General features: G+C 41.1%; 1 protein-coding gene across 1 annotated transcript in view; it reads left to right on the top strand.

Annotated features, from left to right (window-relative positions):
• ASIP (agouti signaling protein) overlaps positions 1-18,068 on the top strand; it is a 67,880-nt gene extending 49,812 nt beyond the window's left edge. Inside the window, 4 exon segments of the mRNA XM_032858861.1 lie at positions 12,305-12,474; positions 13,940-14,001; positions 17,894-17,925; positions 17,927-18,068. Of these exon segments, the coding sequence (XP_032714752.1) occupies positions 12,305-12,474; positions 13,940-14,001; positions 17,894-17,925; positions 17,927-18,068 (406 nt within the window).
• The last annotated feature ends 4,122 nt before the right edge of the window (positions 18,069-22,190 follow it).

Raw genomic sequence — 22,190 nt, 5'->3', positions numbered from 1 at the left:
GTGCCAGGCAGTGCTTAGTAGTGGGGGCAGCAAAATGAATTTGACAATAAGGTCCCTACCTTCTGGAAATTTAAATTCTACAAGAGAAGGAAAGACATTATGAAGATAAGCATAGATAATTGCTAATTTATAAGAACTATAAAAAAATGGATAATGGGATAGAGAGAACTGGAGAAAGGACACTTTCAGATAAAGTGGTAAAAAAAGAGAGATGATATTTGTACAAAGATCCAAAGGTTGCCAATGATCCAGCCATGTGAAGAGATGAGGGAATCAAGTTCAAGGCCAGGGAATGAACATTTAGGGTTAAGAGAATGACAGGTGTAAAGGTCCCAAGATAGGAAACAGTTTAGCATATTCTAGAAACAGAAAGGAGTACAATATGTCTAGAATATAGGGACTCAGCAGGAGAGTCTATCAGATGAGTCTGGAGACAGTAACAGGGCTTTGTAGGAAATTCTGGTTTTATTTCAAGAACAATGGGAAGTTCTAACAGGGTTTAAGCAGGGAGTGATGCATGATTTGAATCATGCCCCTCTTCTCCAATCCCTCTGGCTACTATTTGAGGAATGGATGGGATGGGACAAGAAAGGAGGCAGGATGTCAATTAAGAGACATTCATATGCACATGGGACATTCACAGTTGTCTAGGCAAAGGTGTCGGTGGCTTGGCTTAGAGTAGCTTTGGTTAGCAGTTCATCAGGGATGCTGAATCTCTAGGACCGGGTTAACCAAAAAGAGAGCAAGAACTAACTGTGAGGTTGGTGAATTCCTTATGCTCTCTTGGCCTTGTCTTTCTAATGTTTTTCCCACCTGTTATGGATGAGGTCAATTAAATGATCCCTTGGAATATTGGTCTCAGTCCTTCAGGTGCCTTTCTTCGGGCCCTTTCCATCAGTCTCTTCCTCTCTTTTGTTATCCCATTCCCACCCTCAGCAAAATCTGCTCTCCTAGCACCATGTCCCGAAGTTCTCTGGACCCTTCTTTCTTTGCTTCTCCTTCTCTTGCCTTGCTCAGAGGTCTACTTAATCCTGTAACACAAACTGCCATGGGAAGGAAGCCTCAAAAAATATTTGTTGCTCGATTGGCTATTCTAGGAGAAAACTAAGTAGATAAAACATATTGACACCTTCATACTACTCCAGAAATTGCTCTCACTGATAAGCCTGAAGGAACATTAAGAAATGAGCTGATAGCCCTAATGGAGCCTCCTTAGCTCAGCACAGCAAGACACCTGTCGTATCCACATATATCCACATATATCACCTGTTGATCAGATGGGTCAAAGATGTGTAGGATGATAGGACCCCTATGCAGCCACTGAACATTTTGTGTGGGGAAACTAGGTAATTATGAATGAGAGATATTTCTCCTCTGGCTCTGACCTTCAGTAATTGGTGTAGCTCATTTGGTTGAGAAACAAAACCATAACAAAATTTGTGTTACCTTTCCTAGGTTTTGGCATATCAGAAACAGTGGCTGATGAACCAGAAGGTTAAAAACTTTGAGAGCTTTCCAGGACAGAGAAGGGTAAAAGGAAGATATGCTATGAGAAAGCCCTACATTTTGGTGACAGAGCAGTAGATGCTGAGAGCAAACTGTACCTTGAATTTGAGGTACAAAGTGGGAGGAAGTTCCTGCAAATTCCACAGCATCATTGTCACAAATCAAATATAACTTTCCATCCATTTTCTTTAAATCCTTTGATGTTATGTCAAGTAGCATTCAGTATTTTATTTCTATCCTCTCTTTTTATGACAAAGTAGTAAGATTCTGTTTTTAAAAGATTTTTTTATTAATATATAATGCATTATTTTTTTCAGGGGTACAGGTCTGTGAATCATCAGTCTTACACAATTCACAGCACTTACCATAGCACATGACCTCCCCAATGTCCATAACCCAGCCACCCTATCCTTCCCCTCCCCCCAACCCTCCAGCAACCCTCAGTTTGTTTCCTGAAATTAAGAGTCTCTCATGGTTTGTCTCCCTCCCAATCCCATCTTGTTTCATTTTTTCCCTCCTTACTCCCTAGGTGCCCTATCTCTCAAATTCCTCATATCAAAGAGATCATATGATAACTGTCATTCTCTGATTGACTTATTTCACCTAGCATAATAGCCTCTAGTTCTGTCCATGTTGTTGCAAATAGCAGAATTTCATTTTTTAATGGCTGCATAATATTCCATTGTGTGTATGTGTATATGTACCACATTTTCTTTATCCATTTATCTGTTCATGGACATCTAGGTTCTCTCCATAGTTTGGCTATTGTGGACATCGCAGCTATAAACACTGGGGTGCAGGTGCCCCTTTGGATCACTACATTTGTATCTTTGTCATACATAGACAGTAGTGTGATTGCTGTGTCATAGGATAGCTCTATTTTCAACTATTTGAAGAACCTCCATACCGTCTTCCAGAGTGGCTGCACCAGCTAGCATTCCCACCAACAGTGTAGGAGGGTTCCCCTTTCTCTGCATCCTCACCAACATCGGTCATTTCCTGACTTGTTGATTTTAGTCATTCTGACTGGTGTGAGGTAGTATTTCACTGTGGTTTTGATTTGTATTTCCCTGATGCCAAGTACTGTTGAGCACTTTTTCATTTGTCTGTTGGCCATTTGGATGTCTTCTTTACAGAAATGTCTGTTCATGTCTTCTGCCCATTTCTTGATTGGATTATTTGTTTTTTGTGTGTTGAATTCAATAAGTTCTTTATAGATTGTGGATACTAGTCTTTTATCTGATAAGTCATTTGCAAATATCTTGCCCCATTCTGTCAGTTGTCTTTTGGTTTTGTTGACTGTTTCCTTTGCTGTGCAAAAGCTTTTGATCTTGATGAAGTCCCAATAGTTCATTTTGCCCTTGCTTCCCTTGTCTTTGGCAATGTTTCTAGGAAGGAGTTGCTGTGCTGACATCGAAGAGGTTTCTAGGAAGAAGTTGTTGTAGCTGAGGTCGAAGAGGTTGCTGCCTATGTTCTCCTCAAGGATTTTGAGGGATTTTTGTCTCACATTGAGGTCTTTCATCCATTTTGAGTCTGTTTTTGTGTGTGGTATAAGGAAATGGTCAGTTTTGTTCTTCTGCATGTGGCTGTCCAATTTTCCTGACAACATTTGTTGAAGAGACTGTCTTTTTTCCATTGGACATTCTTTCCTGCTTTGTCGAAGATTAGTTGACCATAGAGTTGCGGGTCCATTTCTGGGCTCTCTGTTCTGTTCCATTGACCTATGTGTCTGTTTTTGTGCCAGTACCATACTGTCTTGATGATTACAGCTTTGTTATAGAGCTTGAAGTCTGGAATTGTGGTGCCACCAACTTTGGTTTTCTTTTTCAACATTCCTCTGGCTATTTGGGATCTTTTCTGGTTCCATACAAGTTTTAGGATTATTTGTTCCATTTCGCTGAAAAAAAATTGATGGTATTTTGATAGGGATTGCATTAAATGCGTAGATTGCTTTAAGTAGCATAGACATTTTCACAATATTTGTCCTTCCAGTCCATGAGCATGAAATGGTTTGTTTTTTTTTTTTCCATTTCTTTGTGTCTTCCTTAGTTTCTTCCATGAGTATTCTATAGTTTTCTGAGTTCAGGTTCTTTGCCTCTTTGGTTAGATTTATTCCTAGGTATCTTATGGTTTTGGGTGCATTTGTAAATGGGATTGACTCCTTAATTTCTCTTTCTTCTGTCTTGTTGTTGGTGTATAGAAATGTAACGGATTTCTGTGCATTGATTTTATATCCTGCCATTTTACTGAATTCTTGTATGAGTTCTAGCAGTTTTGGGGGTGGAGTCTTTTTGGTTTTCCACAAAAAGTATCATATCACCTGCAAAGAGTGAGAGTTTGACTTCTTTGCTGATTTGGATTCCTTTTATTTATTTTTGTTGTCTGATTGCTGAAGCTAGGACTTCTAGTCCTATGTTGAATAGCAGTGGTGATGGTGGACATCCCTCCTATGTTCCTGACCTTAGGGGGAAAGCTCTCAGTTTTTCCCCATTGAGAATGATATTTGGTGTGGGCTTTTCTTAGATGGCTTTGATGATATTGAGGTGTGTACTCTCTATCCCTATCCTGTGAAGAGTTTTGATCAAGAATGGATGCTGTACTTTGTCAAATGCTTTTTCTGCATCTGTTGAGAGTATCATATGGTTCTTGTTCTTCCTTTTATTAATGTACTGTATCACGCTGATTGATTTGCAGATGTTGATCCAGACTTGCAACCCAGGAATAAATCCCAGTTGGTCGTGGTGAATAATCCTTTTAATGTACTGTTGGATCCTCTTGGCTAGTATTTTGGTGAGAATTTTTGCATCTGTGTTCTGTAATTCTCCTTTTTGATGGGGTCTTTGTCTGGTTTGGGGATCAAGGTAATGCTGGCCTCATAAGATGAGTTTGGAAGTTTTCCTTCCATTTCTATTTTTTTGGAACCATTTCAGGAGAATAGGTATTAATTGTTCTTTAAATGTTTGGTAGAATTCCCCTGGGAAGCTGTCTCACCCTGGGCTCTTGTTTGTTGGGAGATTTTTGATAACTGCTTCAATTTCCTTACTGGTTGTGGGTCCATTCAGATTTTCTATTTCTTCCTGGTTCAGTTTTGGTATTTATACATCTCTAGGAATGCATTCATTTCTTCCAGGTTGTCAAATTTGCTGACATATAGTTGCTCATAATATGTTCTTATAATTGTTTGTATTTTTTTGGCGTTGGTTGTGATCTCTCCTCTTTCATTCATGATTTTATTAACTTGGCTCTTTTCTCTTTTGTTTTTGATAAGTCTGGCCAGGGGGTTATCAATCTTATTAATTCTTTCAAAGAACCAGCTCCTAGTTTCATTGATTTGTCTACTGTTCTTTTGGTTTCTATTTCATTGATTTCTGCTCTGATCTTTATGATTTCTCTTCTCCTGCTGGGGTTAGGCTTTCTTTGCTATTCTTTCTCCAGCTCCTTTAGGTGTAGGGTTAGGTTGTGTACTTGAGTGCTTTCTTGTTTCGTGAGAAAGGCTTATATTGCTATATGCTTTGCTCTCAGGGCTGCCTTTGGTGTGTCCCAAAGATTGTGAACAGCTGTGTTTTCCTTTTCTTTTATTTCCATGAATTTTTAAAAATTGTCTAATTTCCTGGTAGACCCATTCATTTTTTAGTAGGATGCTCTTTAGCCTCCATGTATTTGAGTTCTTTCCAACTTTCCTCTTGTGGTTGAGTTCTAGTTTCAAAGCATTGCAGTCTGAAAATATGCAGGGAATGATCCTAATCTTTTGGTACCAGTTGAGACCTTATTTGTGACCCAGGATGTGATCTATTCTCGAGAATGTTCCATGCACACTCTAGAAGAATGTGTATTCTGTTGCTTTGGGGTGGAATGTTCTAAATAAATCTGCAATGTCCATCTGGTCCAGTGTGTAAAGACTTTATTTCCTTGATCTTTGCTTAGATGATCTGTCAATTTCAGTGAGGGGTGCTGTTAAAGTCCCCTACTATTATTATATTATTGTTGATATTGTTTCTCTGATTTTGTTATTAATTGGTTTATATAATTGGCTGCTTGTTTCCATGTTAGGGGCATAGATATTTAAGATTGTTAGATATTCTTGTTGGACAAACCCTTAAGTATGATATAATGTCCTTCCTCATCTCTTATTATAGTCCTTGGCTTAAAATCTAATCTAATTGATCTGGTATAAGGATTGCCACCCCAGACTTCTTTTGATGTCCATTAGCATGGTAAGTGGTTTTCCACTCCCTCACTTTAAATCTGGAGGTATCTTTGGGTCTAAAATGAGTTTCTTGCAGACAGCATATTGGTGGGTCTTGTTTTTTTATCCATTCTGATACTCTGTATCTTTTGATTGGGACATTTAGCCCATTTACATTCAGGGTAACTATTGAAAGATATGAATTTAGAGCCATTGTATTGCCTGTAAGGTGACTGTTGCTATATATTATCTCTGTTCCTTTCTGGACTGTTACTTTTAGGCTCTCTCTTTGCTTAGAGGACCGCTTTCAATATTTCTTGTAGGGCTGGTTTCGTGTTTGAAAATTCTTTTAGTTTTTGTTCGTCCTGGAAGTTTTTATCTCTCCTTCTATTTTCAATGACAGCCTAGCAGGATATAGTATTCTTGGCTGCAAATTTTTCTCATTTAGTGCTCTGAATAAATCATGCCACTCCTTTTTGGCCTGCCAGTTCTCTATGTATAGGTCTGCTGCCAATCTAATATTTCTGCCATTGTATGTTATGGACCTCTTGTCTCAAGCTGCTTTCAGGATTTTCTCTTTGTCACTGATACTTGCAAGTTTTACTATTAGATGACAGGGTATGGACCTATTTTTATTGATTTTGATGGGGGGAACCTCTGTGTCTCCTGGATTTTGATGCTTGTTCCTGTCACCAAATTATGGAAATTCTCTGCTATAATTTGCTCCAATATATCTTCTTATCCCCTCTCTCTTTCTTCTTCTTCTGGGATCCTAATTATTCTGTTATCATTTCATCTTATGGTATCACTTATCTCTCAAATTCTCCCTTCATGGTCCAGTAGTTATTTGTCTCTCTTTTTCTCAGCTTCTTTATTCTCCATCATTTAGTCTTCTATATCACTAATTCTCTCTTCTGCCTCACTTATCCTAGCAGTAAGAGCCTCCATTTTTTTATTGCTCCTCATTAATAGCTTTTTAAATTTCAACTTGGTTAGATTTTAGTTCTTTTATTTCTCCTGAAAGGGATTTTATTTCTTCAGAAAGGGATTCTCTAGTATCTTCCACGCTTTTTTCAAGCCCAGCTAGCACCTCGATAATTGTCATTCTGAACTCTAGTTTTGACATATTACTAATGTCTGTATTGATTAGGTCCCTAGCCATTGGTACTGCCTCTTGTTCTTTTATTTGAGGTGAGTTTTTCCACCCTGTCATTTTATCCAGATAAGAATAGATGAATGAGAGAACAAAAATACTAAAAGAGTAGCAACAACCCCAGAAAAATATACACTAACCAAAGCAGAATAGACCCAAAACTGGGGGGAGAAGAAAATGGGAGGGATGAATATATGAATATATGAAGATATAGATATAGATGATATAGATATAGATATAGATATAGATATAGATATATCTTAGACTGGTGAATAGAACAGAGCCACACACTTGATTTTGGGTGTATTTTGGTCTGTTAGAAGAAACTGCCTCCTAAAATTTTAAAGAAAGTATATATATATATATATATATATATATATATATATATATGGGTAAACATGATGAAGGGATAGAATATGACTGTAAAGATGAAAATTTTAAAAGATTCTAAAAAAGAATTGATAAGATGAGAAGTTGGTTGAAAAAAGAGGAAAGAATGTGATCAGGCTGGAGACTAGAACAAAGCCATGTTCTACATTTAGGGTATATTTTGATCTATTAGAAGAAACTGTATCCCAAAATTTTAAAGAAAGAAAAATCTATATGTATACAAAAAATAAGGTTAAATACAATGAAGGGATAGACTATGACTATAACAATGAAAATTTTTAAAGTTTTTTTATGTACTGATAAGATAAAATAGTTTAAAAAACATTAAAATAAGAAAGAGGAAAATAGTTTAAAAATAGAATAAGAAAAAAATAAAATTTAAAAAATTTAACTTTGAAAGACTAAAGAATCATGGGGAAAAAGCTACAAAGTCTATGTGCTGTATTCCCAGAGCTCTGAAGTTTTGCAATTTTCATTGATTGGTGAACTTGGTCTTTGCTGGCTGTTCTTGTTGATCTTCTGGGGGAAGGGCCTGTTGCATTGATTCTCAAATGTCTTTGCCTGAGTTGGAATTGCACTGCCCTTGCCAGGGGCCAGGCTAAGTAACCTGCTCAGTTTTGCTCTCTGTAGCTTTTGTTCCCTGAACAATTTCTGAACAGCTTTGGAGGATGGGAATAAATATGGTGACCTTTCAATATCTAGCCCTGTAGAAGCTGAGAACTCAGGACCCCATTCCTCAGTCTACCCTCAGAGAAAAGCAATCATTCACACCTGTCTCCCTGGTCTCTAGCCTCACTCTGTGCTCACCCAGCCTCTAATGGAGCTTTTCTATCTCTGAGGCATGGCCCCATTTGGAGTCTCCAAACCCAGCAGATTGTTGCAGCATGCTCCCACACTGCTTCTCCCAGAGGAGGAAGGAGGGGGTCTCCTTGGATCTGCCACGTGTTGGGCCCCTGCTCTTTGAGTTGGGCCTCTTTGAGCAGGGGCCCAGCTGTGCTTGAATCATGGTTTAAGGTAACCCCAAGCTGAGAGCCCACTCCTCAGCTCCATCTCTGCAGCTGGCTTTTCCGCTCTGATACCTGGGAGCTTTGCCACACTCAGACACCCCTGGTCTTTTTGTGACACCTCAGGTCCTGAGACCACACTGTCCCCATGAGGGCTTCACCCCTGCTTAGCCTCTGGAGCAATGTCCCTCAGTAGAGAAGACTTCTAAAAGTTCCAATTTTGTGCTCCTGCTCTACTACTTCCCCCACCACCACCATGGTCTCTCTTCCTGTATATCGCCCTAGATTCACTTCTCTGCACATCCTACCTTCCAGAAAGTGGTCAATTTTCTGTTCCTAGAATTGCTGCTCTTCTTCTCTTCAATCTCCTGTTGAGTTTGTAAGTGTTCAGAATGGTTTGATAACTATCTAGCTGAATGATGCTGACCCAGTGATATTTAGATCTCCTACTCCTCTGCCATCTTGCTCCTCTCCCTTTTTAAAAGATTTTATTTATTTATTTGAGAGAGAGAGAGAGAGAGAGAAGAGAGCAGAGGGAGAAGAGAAGCAGACTCCCCCCGCTGAGCAGGGAGTGGGGCTCCATCCCAGGACCATGGGATCATGCCCTGAGTTGAAAGCAGACACTTAACCAAATGAGCCACTCAGGTGCCCCAAAGTGATAATATTCTTAAAAAGGAAATTCAAATACAGAAGTACATGAAGAAGCATATGTCTCTACCTGACTCGCCATCCTCAATTCCACTCCTAAGAAGTATTTGTTATTAAAATTTTTATGTGTATCCTTCCACTCTTTTTTCTTTGCATATGTAAGCTTATCTACATTTGAAGGAGTTTTGATATTTGTTCACAAATGAAACCATAATGTTTATATTCTTTGGTTTGCTTCAATACTATATTTATTTTATACCAGTACTGGAATGATATGTCCCTTCCAAAAACCACACTTTCGCAAGTATAGAACTCAATTATTGCCTGGACAGACAAAAAAAAAAAGTATCCTCTGTTCTCATGTGGTTCTGGATGAGCCCCACTCAGGTTGCAAAAAAGGGGTTCTGAGCATCTTAGTGGCCCTTATAGATCCAGAGAAAGCTATGGACCTTCTCCCCAGAAAAAAAAAATGCACATACGGGCAAAGGTTTGTAGATAATTTAAAGGTTAAGATTCCCTCCTGGATTAATTACTCTTTATTCCCAAGTATATATTTTGTTCCAAAAGATTGATCAGGGGAGAGTCTGTCTCCAGCACCACTGGCCTGTAAGAGATGCTCCTCCATGTTAGGCCTCTACCAAACACTACTTTGCCTCTGACCACTTTTTTCCTACACAGGGATGAGCTTCACCCAGACCCCTATGTCCCTGGCAATTGGTGCTTGGCAAGACTGGTAGAAGCCATTAATTCAACCAACAAAGCCCCGTCACCTTCTCAGTAATGCCAGCTTGCTGGCTTCCCAAACACTCTGGCTCCCCTCCCTGATGCCACAAGCAAAACCCAAGGCAGGATGTCAGGACTGCACTCATTAACACCTAGTATGGTCAGCAGCTAATATTGTTCACTCTTTTCAGGAAAACTCTGGTGCCTTCTCCTCTTCCTCAGTTCTTATCTCTCACTATACCTCTGTTCCAATAGGTGGTTAGCCCTTCCTCATCACTGGGAAATTATAATCCCTTCTTTTGCTTTGGGGACCAAGGCTTGACCCTAAAGGATTAAGATATCAGGCTATCCCCCAGTGCCATAGCTAAGGGAATGTCTGCACTGCACAGTGAGTGTGTACTCTGTACTGATATACTGTCTACTCATTTTATCATACTCAGGGATGATCTGGATACTGTTGTCTCCCATATTTCCTCAATTAGAGCCCTTATTCATTAGCACCCATGTGCTGGCACACACACGTAAATACACATATGCACACACACACCAGCAAGACTTCTGAGATATACAGCCAATTGCATTTCGCCATGACTTTCTGTGCCCTCTTTTCCAGGATTTAATCAGATTCAGTCACATGAAGGTACTTGCAAACCCCTTAACTCTTAAGGATTCAAAGGTGGCCTTAACAAAATCTTTGTACAACTGTTTAACCTGTTCCAAAGTCCAGGAAGCAAGAATCAGATATCACTGATTCATAGGATTTTAGAATAGGAAGTTCTTAAGATTCTTTCATTCATTAAACAAATCTTTATTTAAAGTTTCAACTCTGTGCCTCATAATGTGTACTAAATCATGCAGTCCTAGCCTCTCTTTTAACAGATGAGAAAGCAGAGGCCCGGATGGGTCCAGGGTCACACAGCCGCTTAAATAGCAAGTACATCCAGCTAACCTAATCCCCTTTCTGGATTCTTTACATCCACCATGCTGAACAGAAACTCATCTTAAATCCTAAGCAGTAACTTAAACCAGATGATAAGTTTAAGAGAAGGAATTATCTCCAGTGATACACAGATCAAAGAAGAGTCTCCACCATGACAGAAGGGCAAGATAAATTACTCTTGAGAAACAATCGCACAGGTAGTCATTGCTGTCAGCATTATTATCCTGTATTAATAGCAGGGAGCGTGTGTTCCATGTTGAGTAGTGACAGCAATGAGGGTTTGTAGAGGTCCATAATCCTTTACCTGAAATTGCAAAATCCCAAAAGTCTGAAAACTGCCAGTTTTCTTTCTTCCTCTGGCAGCAAAACCTGACCTTACCTGAAGTCTCTTGGCAACAAAACCCATCCTCAATTGATGCAAGTCAATTCATAGTCTTTTTTATCCTGTTTATTCTGAGTATCACCATCTTTTTGCTGTGGAAGTAGCAAAAATTTTATATAAGGACTCCCAGAACCCTTGTATGTAGTTTAATTTAGGATATAGATGATATTAGCTTTCTAAAATCCACAAATTCTGAATTCTAAAAAAAAAAATAAATAAATAAATAAAAAAAAAATATGACCCTGAGGATGATAATACAACTAGGCATTATAGGCCTATATTACATTTAGAATATACATATCCTTCCCCAGGATTGGTGCAAGGAATATTCATTCTTTGCCCTCTCCCAACATACAAATAAGATTAATTCCACTGAGATTTCACCCTTCTCAGACTCAGTTTAGTCCTATAGTTCCACTAAATTACTTAGGTTCTAAGAAATTATTATTTTATTAGTTGTAGTTTGTTAGGCTGGGAAGAGTAGGCTAGGAATTGCCAGGCTTCTGTAAGGGGAACCCAGGAGTGGGCAGGACCAGCATAAGCAGATTGTTTTCATTCTCTTCTTACCCACCGTGCTTTATGGCAGGGCAGAGAGATTTTTGGAAAAGCAGCCTCAGTTTTTCCCCAGGCCAGAGAGAGCAGCCCACAGAGCAGGGGAGGAGTGGGGATCCCACACTCAGAGAAAATGAAGACGCTACTGAAGATTTGAGCCCTGATTAAGCCAAACAAAGGATTCATGGGAATAAATCCACTCTGAGATCTGTCTGCTTCATCAAAATCCAGCTAGTAATAAGTCAGTAAATACAGTTAGGCTATGTCAACAGGTCCATCCTTCTCATACAAACCACACCATTTCATTCCCTCTGGACATGGGAATACGGCAAATGCAACAACATACACTTGTCTGAAGATGCCATTTATCACTGCATGTTTCTCAGAGAGTCTTATGAGCTTTATCCTCTGCACCTTAGTAAAACCTTGGCCACAATGAGGCACTACTGGGGACCATTCAAAAATTCTGCCCAGGTCTAGGGTCACCTGGGGCCACTGACTTAAAAAAAAATAAAAAATAAAAACCATCACCCCATGCTCTGGATGACAGAGAAAACTGCAATGTATTCCTTTTCTCTTGGCTTCAATCTCCCTCCTTGCCTTGTCTCTCTTCCTCTCCCCATCTCTCCTTTTCTCTCTTCATCCTTCATCAGCCCCCCTTTCCTGTCCTAAGCCTTGGTGGTCCTCCAGCTCTACCGGGACACTTAGGAAATGGGTCAGAGCACCAGCCCAAAGAAACACAACGATAGCAAGAGGATGACACATCCTCTTGCCAGGACTCCTGGCCCACCAGCCTGACTGCCTTCTCTGTCCCACTCAGGCCTCCAGGGATGAATATCTTCTACCTACTCCTGGCCACCCTGCTGGTCTCCCTGTGCTTCCTCACTCCCAACAGCCACCTGGCACCTGAAGAAAAGCCCAGGGATGACAGGAGCCTAAGGGACAATTCCTCCGTGAAAATATTGGATTTCCCTTCTGTCTCTATTGTAGGTAAGTAGCTTGCCCTGATGCCTAGTCTCTGGACTCTGGCCCATGAGAAGGGGCTACAGGATGTCAAACATGCTCCCCAGGGTTCACTGACATAAGTCAGAGCTCCTTTTTGCTTATTCTTCAAAGCAATCCTCGAGGAATAAAATATTCCTTGACTCCTATGGCTTTAAAAAGCCCTGTATACCACCAGTTTCATAAACAATTTTTGCATGTTAAAGGCTCTGAGAAACCCTGAAGTCAAGACACTTCGTGAACTTGGTTCAACTTAGAATTTCTGAAACTTATTGAATCACAGAACTGTAAAAATATTAAACGTTAAAATGTAAAATGTTAAATCTTAAAAATCAACAATAAAGGGGCGCCTGGGTGGCTCAGTGGTTAAGGCCTCTGCCTTTGGCTCAGGTCATGATCCCAGGGTCCTGGGATGGAGCCTCACATCGGGCTCTCTGCTCAGCAGGGAGCTTGCCTCCTCCTCCTCTCTCTGCCTGCCTCTCTGCCTACTTGTGATCTGTCTGTCAAATAAATAAAAATCTTTAAACAAAAAAAAAAATCAACAATAAAAATGTTAGAAAATGCTGCAGAATATAACTGAGTGTGGGATGAACTAGTCCTTTCAGGGTTGAGAATTGAAAATAACTGCTCAGGGAAAATACCAGGGGCATTACAGCCTGGCATGGAACATTTTCTGGTTCAACTTCACCTGATAAAAACAATAGTAACAGATATACTCCTTGTGTGCTAGGCACTGTAAAGTGAGTGCTGTTTTCATTCCTACTTCACAGTTGAGGAAATTGAGCCTTAAGGTTAAGTGACTGATATAAAATCACGCAGTTCTTAATTGGCAGAGCCAGAATTCAAACCCACGTGTTTAATTCTAGAACACAAGTTCTAAACTAATGTCCTTCACTGCCTTACGTCTCACTAGGAAAAGAGAATATTCTCGATGTATCAGGGAAGTATCACCTTTGATCACCTTTGACGTGCCAGGCTTCTCATTTTATAAACATAACTTTTTTATCCTCAAAACAATCCTGCAAGGTGGATATTACCATACCCTATTTACAGATGAGAAAACTGGATCTTAAGAAGATTAAGTAGGTTGCTTAAGGAAACAGAGCTGTTAAATGGCAGAGTCAGGATTCAAATCAGGTGTGCCTGGCTCCATAACTCTGAGAAATGAAAAAGAGGAATACAAGAAACACAGGTCCATCCGTGTACATGACACTGAACCCATTTTTCAGGGCCTTTTTGGATTTTTTCTTTGCCTTCCCTCAGAGGTCACTCCAGGTCAGCAGCCAGGCTATCAAGAACCTGTTGGCCTAAGTCCCAAGTTATGATTCAGCCAACCAACCCCTCTTTTCCCCCACCCTGAGACTTCCTGGAGCCTCCTCTGGCTCCTCCCAATTTATTGCAGTTCGTGACCTCCAGAAACATCTGGCTTTGTTCCTTCTGTCTCTCTTTGAAGCACTGAACAAGAAATCCAAAAGGATCAGTAGAAAAGAGGCGGAAAAGAAGAAATCTTCCAAGGTAGGACCAGGAGTTTTCATTGTGGGGTTGGGGGTGGGACTGGACTTAAAAGGGAATTCTAGCTAGGAACTAAATGAAAGATTTTCCAGCCTTACATGAACAAAAGAAGCTGAAAGCTATCTAAAGGCTTCCTGGCCTCAAGCTCTGAATCAGACCCCCCACAGAAGCCCAGAGAGCTAAGTTTCACTAAGTGAAATAGCTTACATGCTAAAAAGCATCTTCTTTTTAAAAAAGCTTTATTTATTTATTGGCCAGAAAGAGAGCGAGCACAAGCAGGAGGAGCCCAATGAGGGGCTCCATCCCAGGACCCTGGGATCATGACCTGAGCTGAAGGCAGTCGCCTAACCAACTGAGTCACCCAGGTGTCCTTAAAAAGCATCTTCTTATATGAGCTAGCCCTCTGACTGAAATGGTCACCATCTCTCGTTCTTTTGAATGAATGCACTGTTTCCTAAAGTTTAGGTATTTCAGAACGACTTCCCACAATTTTTTTTCTGAAAGCTTTTATTTGTAAGTGATCTCTACACCCAGCGTGGGGCCTGAACTCACAACCCTGAGATCAAGAGTCACATGCTCCACTGACTGAACCAGCCAGGCACCCCCCACAATTTTTGCCATAACTGAGTTGCACTTATTTACTTAATATATTTGTTTAAAATTAAAACTCAAGGGGCACGTGGGTGGTTCCGTCAGTTACATGTCTGCCTTCACCTCCGGTCATGATTCCAAAGTCCTGGGATGGAGCCCCAGGGTGGGATCCCTGCTCAGTGGGGAATCTGTTTCTTCTTCTCCCTCTCCCCCCCGCCACTTGTGCTCTCTCTCACTCTCAATTAAACAAATATTTTAAAAATTAAATTAAAACTTAAAAATATATAACTATGATAGGAAATCAATATCACTTGCCATAAATAGAAGGTAACCATAAAAATAATTATAAAGAAAATGAAACATTGTTAGTGGATTTTAGCTGGATGGATTATTAGTGGATTTTAGCTGCTTGTCAAATGCTCTAAATCTGGGGATCTTTCCTTGTGTTAAAAGTCAGATTAGAAACTGTTGGGAAAGGGAGCTTGGGTGGCTCAGTCAGTTAAGCTTAAGCATCTGTCTTCTGCTCAGGTCCTGATCCTGGTCCTGGACCCAGCCCCAGGTCCTAGGGCTGGCTCCCTGCTCAGTGGGGAGCCTGCTTCTCCCTCTCCCTCTGCCACTCCCGCTGCTTGGGCTGTCTCTCGCTCTCTGTTAAACAAATTAATAAAATATAAAAGAAGGAAGGCAGGAAGGAAGGAAGGAAGGGAGGAAGAAAGAGAGAGTTGGGAAAGCATTAATGATAAATTGGCACCAACTGGAGCCTTTCAAGTTGAAAGAGATTGCAAAGAGGGTCCTTTCTCACTATGTGATCTAATGTCACTTAATAGTCGTATACCACCTAAAATCATACTACCGCGGCACAGGTTCCCACACTGTGGGAGATACTAGATTAAGGCATTATTGAAATGCACACATTATTCCTCTCTTAGACCTGGTACTGTGTGATCTAGAGAAAGCCCCTGCTCCTTTCTAGACCTTTTGTGAACAAGCTGATCAGGTGATTGACATGTAAGAAAACACAGTTGACAAATGTATTTGCATGCTAGGTATGGGGACTATCCAAAGGAACAAGAGATATAGCCCCCTGTCATGGAGTTTACATTCTTGAGGGGAAGACAGACAAACAGCAAGTAAGCCAATAAATAGGCAAAATAAATTCAGATAATGATAAACCCTGTAAAGGAATTAAAGCATGGTGATGAAAATGAAGGGAAGAGTCATCTCAGAAGACCTCCCCGAGGAAGCAGCACTTACTGAAAAATTCAGTAATCTCAAGCAGCGACTCCCCATGGAAATACTATGTGAAGGGCACCTGAGTGGCTCAGCTGGTTAACCATCTGCCTTCGGCTCGGGTCATGACCCCAGGACCCACACTGGGCTTCCAGCTCAGCAGAGAGCCTGCTTCTCTCCCTCTGCTGCTCCCCAAAATCTTAAAAAAAAGAAAGAAAGAAAAAAATACAATGTGGGCCACATATATAAATTAAAATTTCCTAGTAGCCACATTTAAAAAAGTAAAAAGAAGAACGTGTAATTAATTTCAGTAATATTTTATTTAACCCAATATATCTGAAATATTATCCTTTTGGTACGTAACCAATATGAAAAGTGAGATATTTTACATTACTCTGTGTGTGTGTGTGTGTGTGCTAAGTCTGAAACCTGGTGGTGCCCCTTTACACTCACAGTACATCTCAATTCCAATGCTAAATTTTAATAGTCAGTTGTAGTCCTAACAACAACAAGAAAAGAATTATTTAAAGAAAAAATGTTACACTGCTTCTATTTTAAAATGTAAATTAAGGGACACCTGGGTGGCTCAGTCCGTTAAGGGCCTGTCTTCCACTCAGGTCAGGATCCCAGGGTCCTAGGTTCCAGTCCCATATTGGGCTCCTTTACTCAGAAGGAAGCCTGCTTCTTTCTCTGCCTGCCCTTCCCCCTGCTTGTGCTCACTCTCTCGCTCTGACAAAACCTTTAAAAAAAGTGAATTAAAATTAAATAAAATTTGAAGATTCAGTCCTTCTGATATGTCCCTCAATAATGGGTCCATGATTAAAGGAGCGAGACTGATATAAAGCGAAGGTCAAGCAAAGCTTTATTCGGTGCCAAGCATCAAGAATCAGACTGAACGTTTGGGGCCGTACCTCTTACAAGAGAGAGCGACCTTTCTCTGTTTCACAGACTAGCTTTTAAGGGCAAAGGCCATGTGGTTGGGCCTGGCCACACACAGGTGGCCAATGAGATTGTAACGCAGAGAGGAAACTCCACAGTCATGTTAGGTCACACATAAGTGACCAATTGAATTACAATTTACCCTATAGTAGACATTTGACCTAGTCTATCACCTTGGTTAGAATTGGCACCCAAAAGCCTCCCAAAGGGCAGGGACCATACTCCTTGGTAGCTAGGGAGACAGTATGCAACCCCCCACTGATCCGATGTCTCCACCTGGCCTGACCCACCCTTGTATCTGGGCTTTGTTACCTGGGGCTGGTTTCCGGGACTTGTTTTTCAGTCAGTCCCCTGGGGGAAGGGGAGCAGGGACAGTTTAAGTTTTAGACAACAAAGTTATCCTTTAACTGATGGAAGCGCTCTGGCTAAATAGGTCCTTACACTTCATTTGCACTAGACGCATTTCAAGTACTCAGAAGCTTCATATGGCTAATGGCTACTCATTTTCTGTGTTTGATGCGTGGAATGCAGGCAGAGAGGTAGTAACGACGACGGCTCAGCTCAGAGAGGTGGGCGGGACCAAACCTGAGGGCCTCAAGAGCCAAAGTGAAGTTTATGGTTTATTCTAAGTTCAAAGATAACCCACTGGGAGCTTTAAGCCGGAGTGGTTGCCATCATACATACATACATACATACATCTTCGGAGAGCCGGGTTTGGGGCAACAGAGGTTGGGCTGTAAATGGGAGGATAGTGGCCTGGCCTAGGGCAGCAAAGCGGTGAAGAAGTGGGTGGATCCGATTTACTGTGAAGGCAGGACTGAGAAGAGATTGGGGATACACTGGAAGGGGGAAAATAGAGGTGGTGAAAACTCTAGAGCAGAGTGGGATTCCCTAGGGAAAGAAGTGGGCCAAGCCCAGCCAGGTAAGTAAATGTTAATGGGTTTGGAGGCAGGGGGTGGATGACTGGGGGAGGCCGGTGCCCGTGGGGTCCCCGGAGGGCATGAAGTCCAAGGGACCGTGGGGCAGCAGGTGGGGATGTCTGGTCTGGGGCCTCCGCTGCCCGAAGGAGTTCCCAGGCCCACGTGAGGCCGGTGGGGTGGGCGTGGCCGGCTTGGGCAGTCCCGGCTTTTTCCCGCAGAGAAACTCTTCCAAGAAGACCGTGGCTCGGCCCTGGCCCCCGCCACCCACCCTGCGTGGCTACTCGAGCGAGCTGCAAGTCGCCGGCACCCGCCTGCTGTGACCCCTGCGCCTCCTGCCAGTGCCGCTTCTTCCGTAGCACCTGCTCCTGCCTCGTGCTCCGCCCCGTCTGCTGAGCGCGCCCAGCCGCCTCCAGGGGACCAGTGACTTCCAAGAGCTGTGCCTTCCTAGGACCCGGTGCGCGTACCTAGGTTGGGGCGGAGCTTCCCAGAGGCGGGGCTTCAAGAAGACCTGGTTTGAGCCCGGCTAAACCCCAGATATATGTAGGCTGCTCCAAAGTGTATGGCTGTTTCCTTAAAGGACCCCAAAGATCCCTTTCCCTTACTCCTGGCTCCTTCACAGCGGAAGACCCGTGGACTGCGCATGCTCTGTCTCCTGGGCTTGGGAAACCTGATTTCCCCGGCCCTAGCGCTGCCCCCTCCTTAATCGCTTGTCCGGTTCTCTGCTGCAGACAGACGTTATCCCGACCTTTAAACCTGAGAACACGCGAAGTTGCCTGTCAGGAGTTCGCTATGAAGACTCACATATGGGCTGTGTCCTTCCACAAGGTCAGCTTTTTCAGTCATAGAGCACGATGAACAATTATAAAGCAAGTTCAATACTTTAAACGCGGTAACATTTCACCACGTGTTTAACTTGTCTTAAGGGTCACACAAAGCAAAGCACAAGTCACATAAACAATACAGAACGGAGGACAGGATGTTAACAAACCAAAGGTGAAAATCTGTGAGCGAGCAGTTGAGATAAGGCCTCACTCCGGTCTGGGTCAGCTCTTGGCGCTTGCTGCTTATTATGTTCAAGCATAACATAATAAGAAGGAGCTCTTTTCTTTTCAGACATCAACCAGGCAGCCTTCAGCAGGCTTTGAAGTAATCAGAGCGAGGTCAGTGTCTGAGGAGTCTTCACAATTTGCTGCAAATATCCTCTTTTTAAAAGGGATTTAATCAGTCTTGAGCCTTTACAGACCTCCTCTGTTTCCGTTGGTTATCACTTCGGAGTGTGTCAAAAGCTGGTGCTGGTCTCAGTGATACCTGGTCTTGGCTGCAATGCCCTTAGCTGCTTGCATCACTGCTTGACATGAGTGACTCCATCTTGCTGTCTACATTCTCCGGCGCGATTCCTCATGACAAATCTGTAAGGGTCATACAGGAATCAAATATGTCTTACACTAGGTCAGCAGTACTAGTTTGCTAACGTGGAAGAAGTTAAATCCAAATCATTCAATTGTATTTTCAGTGAGAATCAAACAAAATCAAATAAATCTCAAATCATATGAAATGTCAATTGACATAAATCAAAGATCACATCGAATCCAAACAAGTTAGATACATTAAACTGAATCAAATAAAGCAAAATTAAGTAAGGATTAAATTTTAAAACTCCAACTCAAAGTCACATCTAGTCAGAATGAAGTAAAAAAGAAGAAAAACTAAATCTAAACTTTATTAAGGTAAGTTAACAGATCAACAAAGCAGTCAAATAAATGAAATAAGAATCACATTGCCAACTATAGGCAGATCAAAGTACAAAAATATGTACAGAATCTTCAACATAGGGTCTTGGCACATCTAGAAAAGAATGGTGAGGGTACGGTTAATCAGTCTTTTTGTAATGTTTCCTACTTAAGCTTGAGGCGGCACAACATTTTAATAGCATGTTTAATAAGATATGTAACAAAAATAATAGCTAAAAGCGGGAGAAGGATTTCTCTGATGGACTCCAAGACACGTGTAGAGAGAGAATTCCTTTACGTATTTTATTTTGTTTATTTATTTACTTTCCTTTTTGTATTTTAAAGGGTTATTGTCAGACCATGAGCCAGAATAAACTATGTGTTTAAAGGATTTTTGTTAACAACTCTAGAGAGGAATATTTATTATATAAGTTTTGTATATTTTTGTTCAGTGCAGCTAAGTTGGTGTTAATGACTCCTGAGGCTGCTTGAGAGGCCTGTGTAGCATGCTCAAAGTGGGTTGGCTTCTTGGTCAAGGTTTTATGGGCTGCTTTGAGCCCTTCTAAGTTTTCATCAAAGGGTTTATCAATTTTGTTAATTTTCACCCAAAGTACTTCTGTTACTTTAATATAAGATGTTGAAAAAATTTTATATGAATATTCTGAGACAAAGGTACCCATTTGGTAACATTACTAAATGTTCACTAATAACATACAATATTTTAACACACTCATAATCTATGGTTATGATAGTATCATTCACTCTACTATGATTAAAGAACATGACCTCTGAGGGACACCTGGGTGGCTCAGTCGGTTGGGCAGCTCAGGTCATGATCTCAGGGTCCTGGGATAGAGCCCCATCAACCTCCACACTCAGGAGGGGTGTCTGCTTGAGGATTCTCTCTCTTCCTCTCCTTCTGCCCCCCCACCCCCCGCTCACAGGCTCGCTCTCTCTCTCTCTCTGAAATAAATAAAGAAATCTCAGAAAAACAAACAAACAAACATACATGACCTCTAAGAAGTTATTAGCACAAGTTATCCAGTTAAGGTGTCCCATGTCCAAAAGTAAATTTTCAATAGATGTTCTTGTTAAAGGAAAAAGATTAGCATTGGTTTCTAGTTTATGGCAGGTATAATCCATGTTATTAGACCACTGAAATACCATCTCCTTAGATAGCAAATATCCATTCATCCATGAGTGCGTATGTGTTGTCAGAAGCACTGTACGATAATGTATTTGTTGTGGCACATCATCTGTATCATATGTTAATAAGCTTTGACCCCCTAAAAGTCTTAATAATGAAAGTTTACATTGTCCTGTATTGTCACAACCTGATCTGGACATGTCTAATTTTAAGAGAGACTCCATCCAGTTAGAATACTTTTTCTTGTTACAATAATGCTTCTGATATCATTCCGTGCTCTCTCCAGGTGGTTATTGATTCTGAAGTAATTATTTTTTACCTGTTCTCTTATGTAGAAATGTCTAAGGTTAAGTAAATTTTGCTGGGGAGGGCCTGAACTTTATGGTCAGTGTTATAGTTAAATTCCAGTTGGTGGGCATGATAATCATACACGGTTGAGACAATGGAATGTGGTTCTCTGAATGATGAGATGTTGGAACCTAAACATCCTACTGGATTTAGTAGGGGTTCACATGTTTTTTAAATGCAGATAGTTCCTGCTTAAGAGTCTGGATGTCTGCTTTCTGAATTCCAGAGATAATTAAGTTGGAAGTAATGCCTACCTCTACCCAGGACTGTAGGCTTTCTAAGTCTAATCCTGTCGATGGGTGGTTGGTTGGGCTGTTCATGAGTGGTTGTTCCTAGCCTCTGTGGCATAAATTTTACATTTGGATTGTATATAGAACAAATTGAGTTGTTCCTTTTGGAAGGTTATTTCCAGTCTCTGTGGCATAGGTTTGTATACAGTCCTCAGAGGGTTAAGTAATTAGGTTCAAACATTTGGCTTGAATTTTGGTGTTGTGTTGGTAATGCCATGTGTCCATTGTGGCTTCCAGTGGAAATTTCTCAGACAATGTGTAGTATTCCAACATCCTCTCTCCGTAATACATGGGCTTTAACTATTGGGTGGTACACCACATTTGTCAAAGCTGACTCTTTTAGCTATGTAAATTGGTATAGATGAATCGGTTCTGGTTATATTTCCATAGATATGGTGCTGTACTGGCCATGTATTTCCATGCCTTGTGTATCTGATGGTTGGATCAATGAAAAGAAATATTTTTGCATACCTGGATCAGTACACGTCACTAAATTTGCATTACAATCAATTTCCAACGCTTCCCACCACATCGGCGATTTTCCTTGTATAATTGAGGTTTTATTAACTAAAGGATACTAAAAATGTGTTGAACCTAATTGTGATAATGGACATATCGGTATGCTCTCTTCCTTTGTTGTGTCTTATAGGTTGGCTTTGAATTTTGGTATTAAGGTAGCATTGTATGTGCCAATCATATTAAGTAATTTGCAGAAAGATGTGTCATAGGTAGGAATGGTGTTGGAAAAATTGAGTTGTGTCTTATACCCTATATGTGTGAAAAGACTTAAGGAGACTAGATTTATAGCTGCAATGCCCTTAGCTGCTTTCATCATTGCTTGACTCAGTCCCCTGACTGACATGAGTGACTCTATCTTACTCTCTACACTGCCTCTAAAACCAGGTAGACAGAAAGTAAATATTAAGGAACTTCCAGTCTTTGACCGTTTCTCCCCTTTTAAGAAGCTCCCCTGACTCCCCCCCAAAAAAACAAGAAAGGC

Source organism: Lontra canadensis, unplaced genomic scaffold (genome assembly GCF_010015895.1).
Source record: "Lontra canadensis isolate GAN:19392208 unplaced genomic scaffold, GSC_riverotter_1.0 scaffold16, whole genome shotgun sequence".
NCBI classification, from domain to species: domain Eukaryota; kingdom Metazoa; phylum Chordata; class Mammalia; order Carnivora; family Mustelidae; genus Lontra; species Lontra canadensis.
Note: the sequence above shows the minus strand (reverse complement) of the source record. Positions and strands in the feature narration are given on the sequence as shown.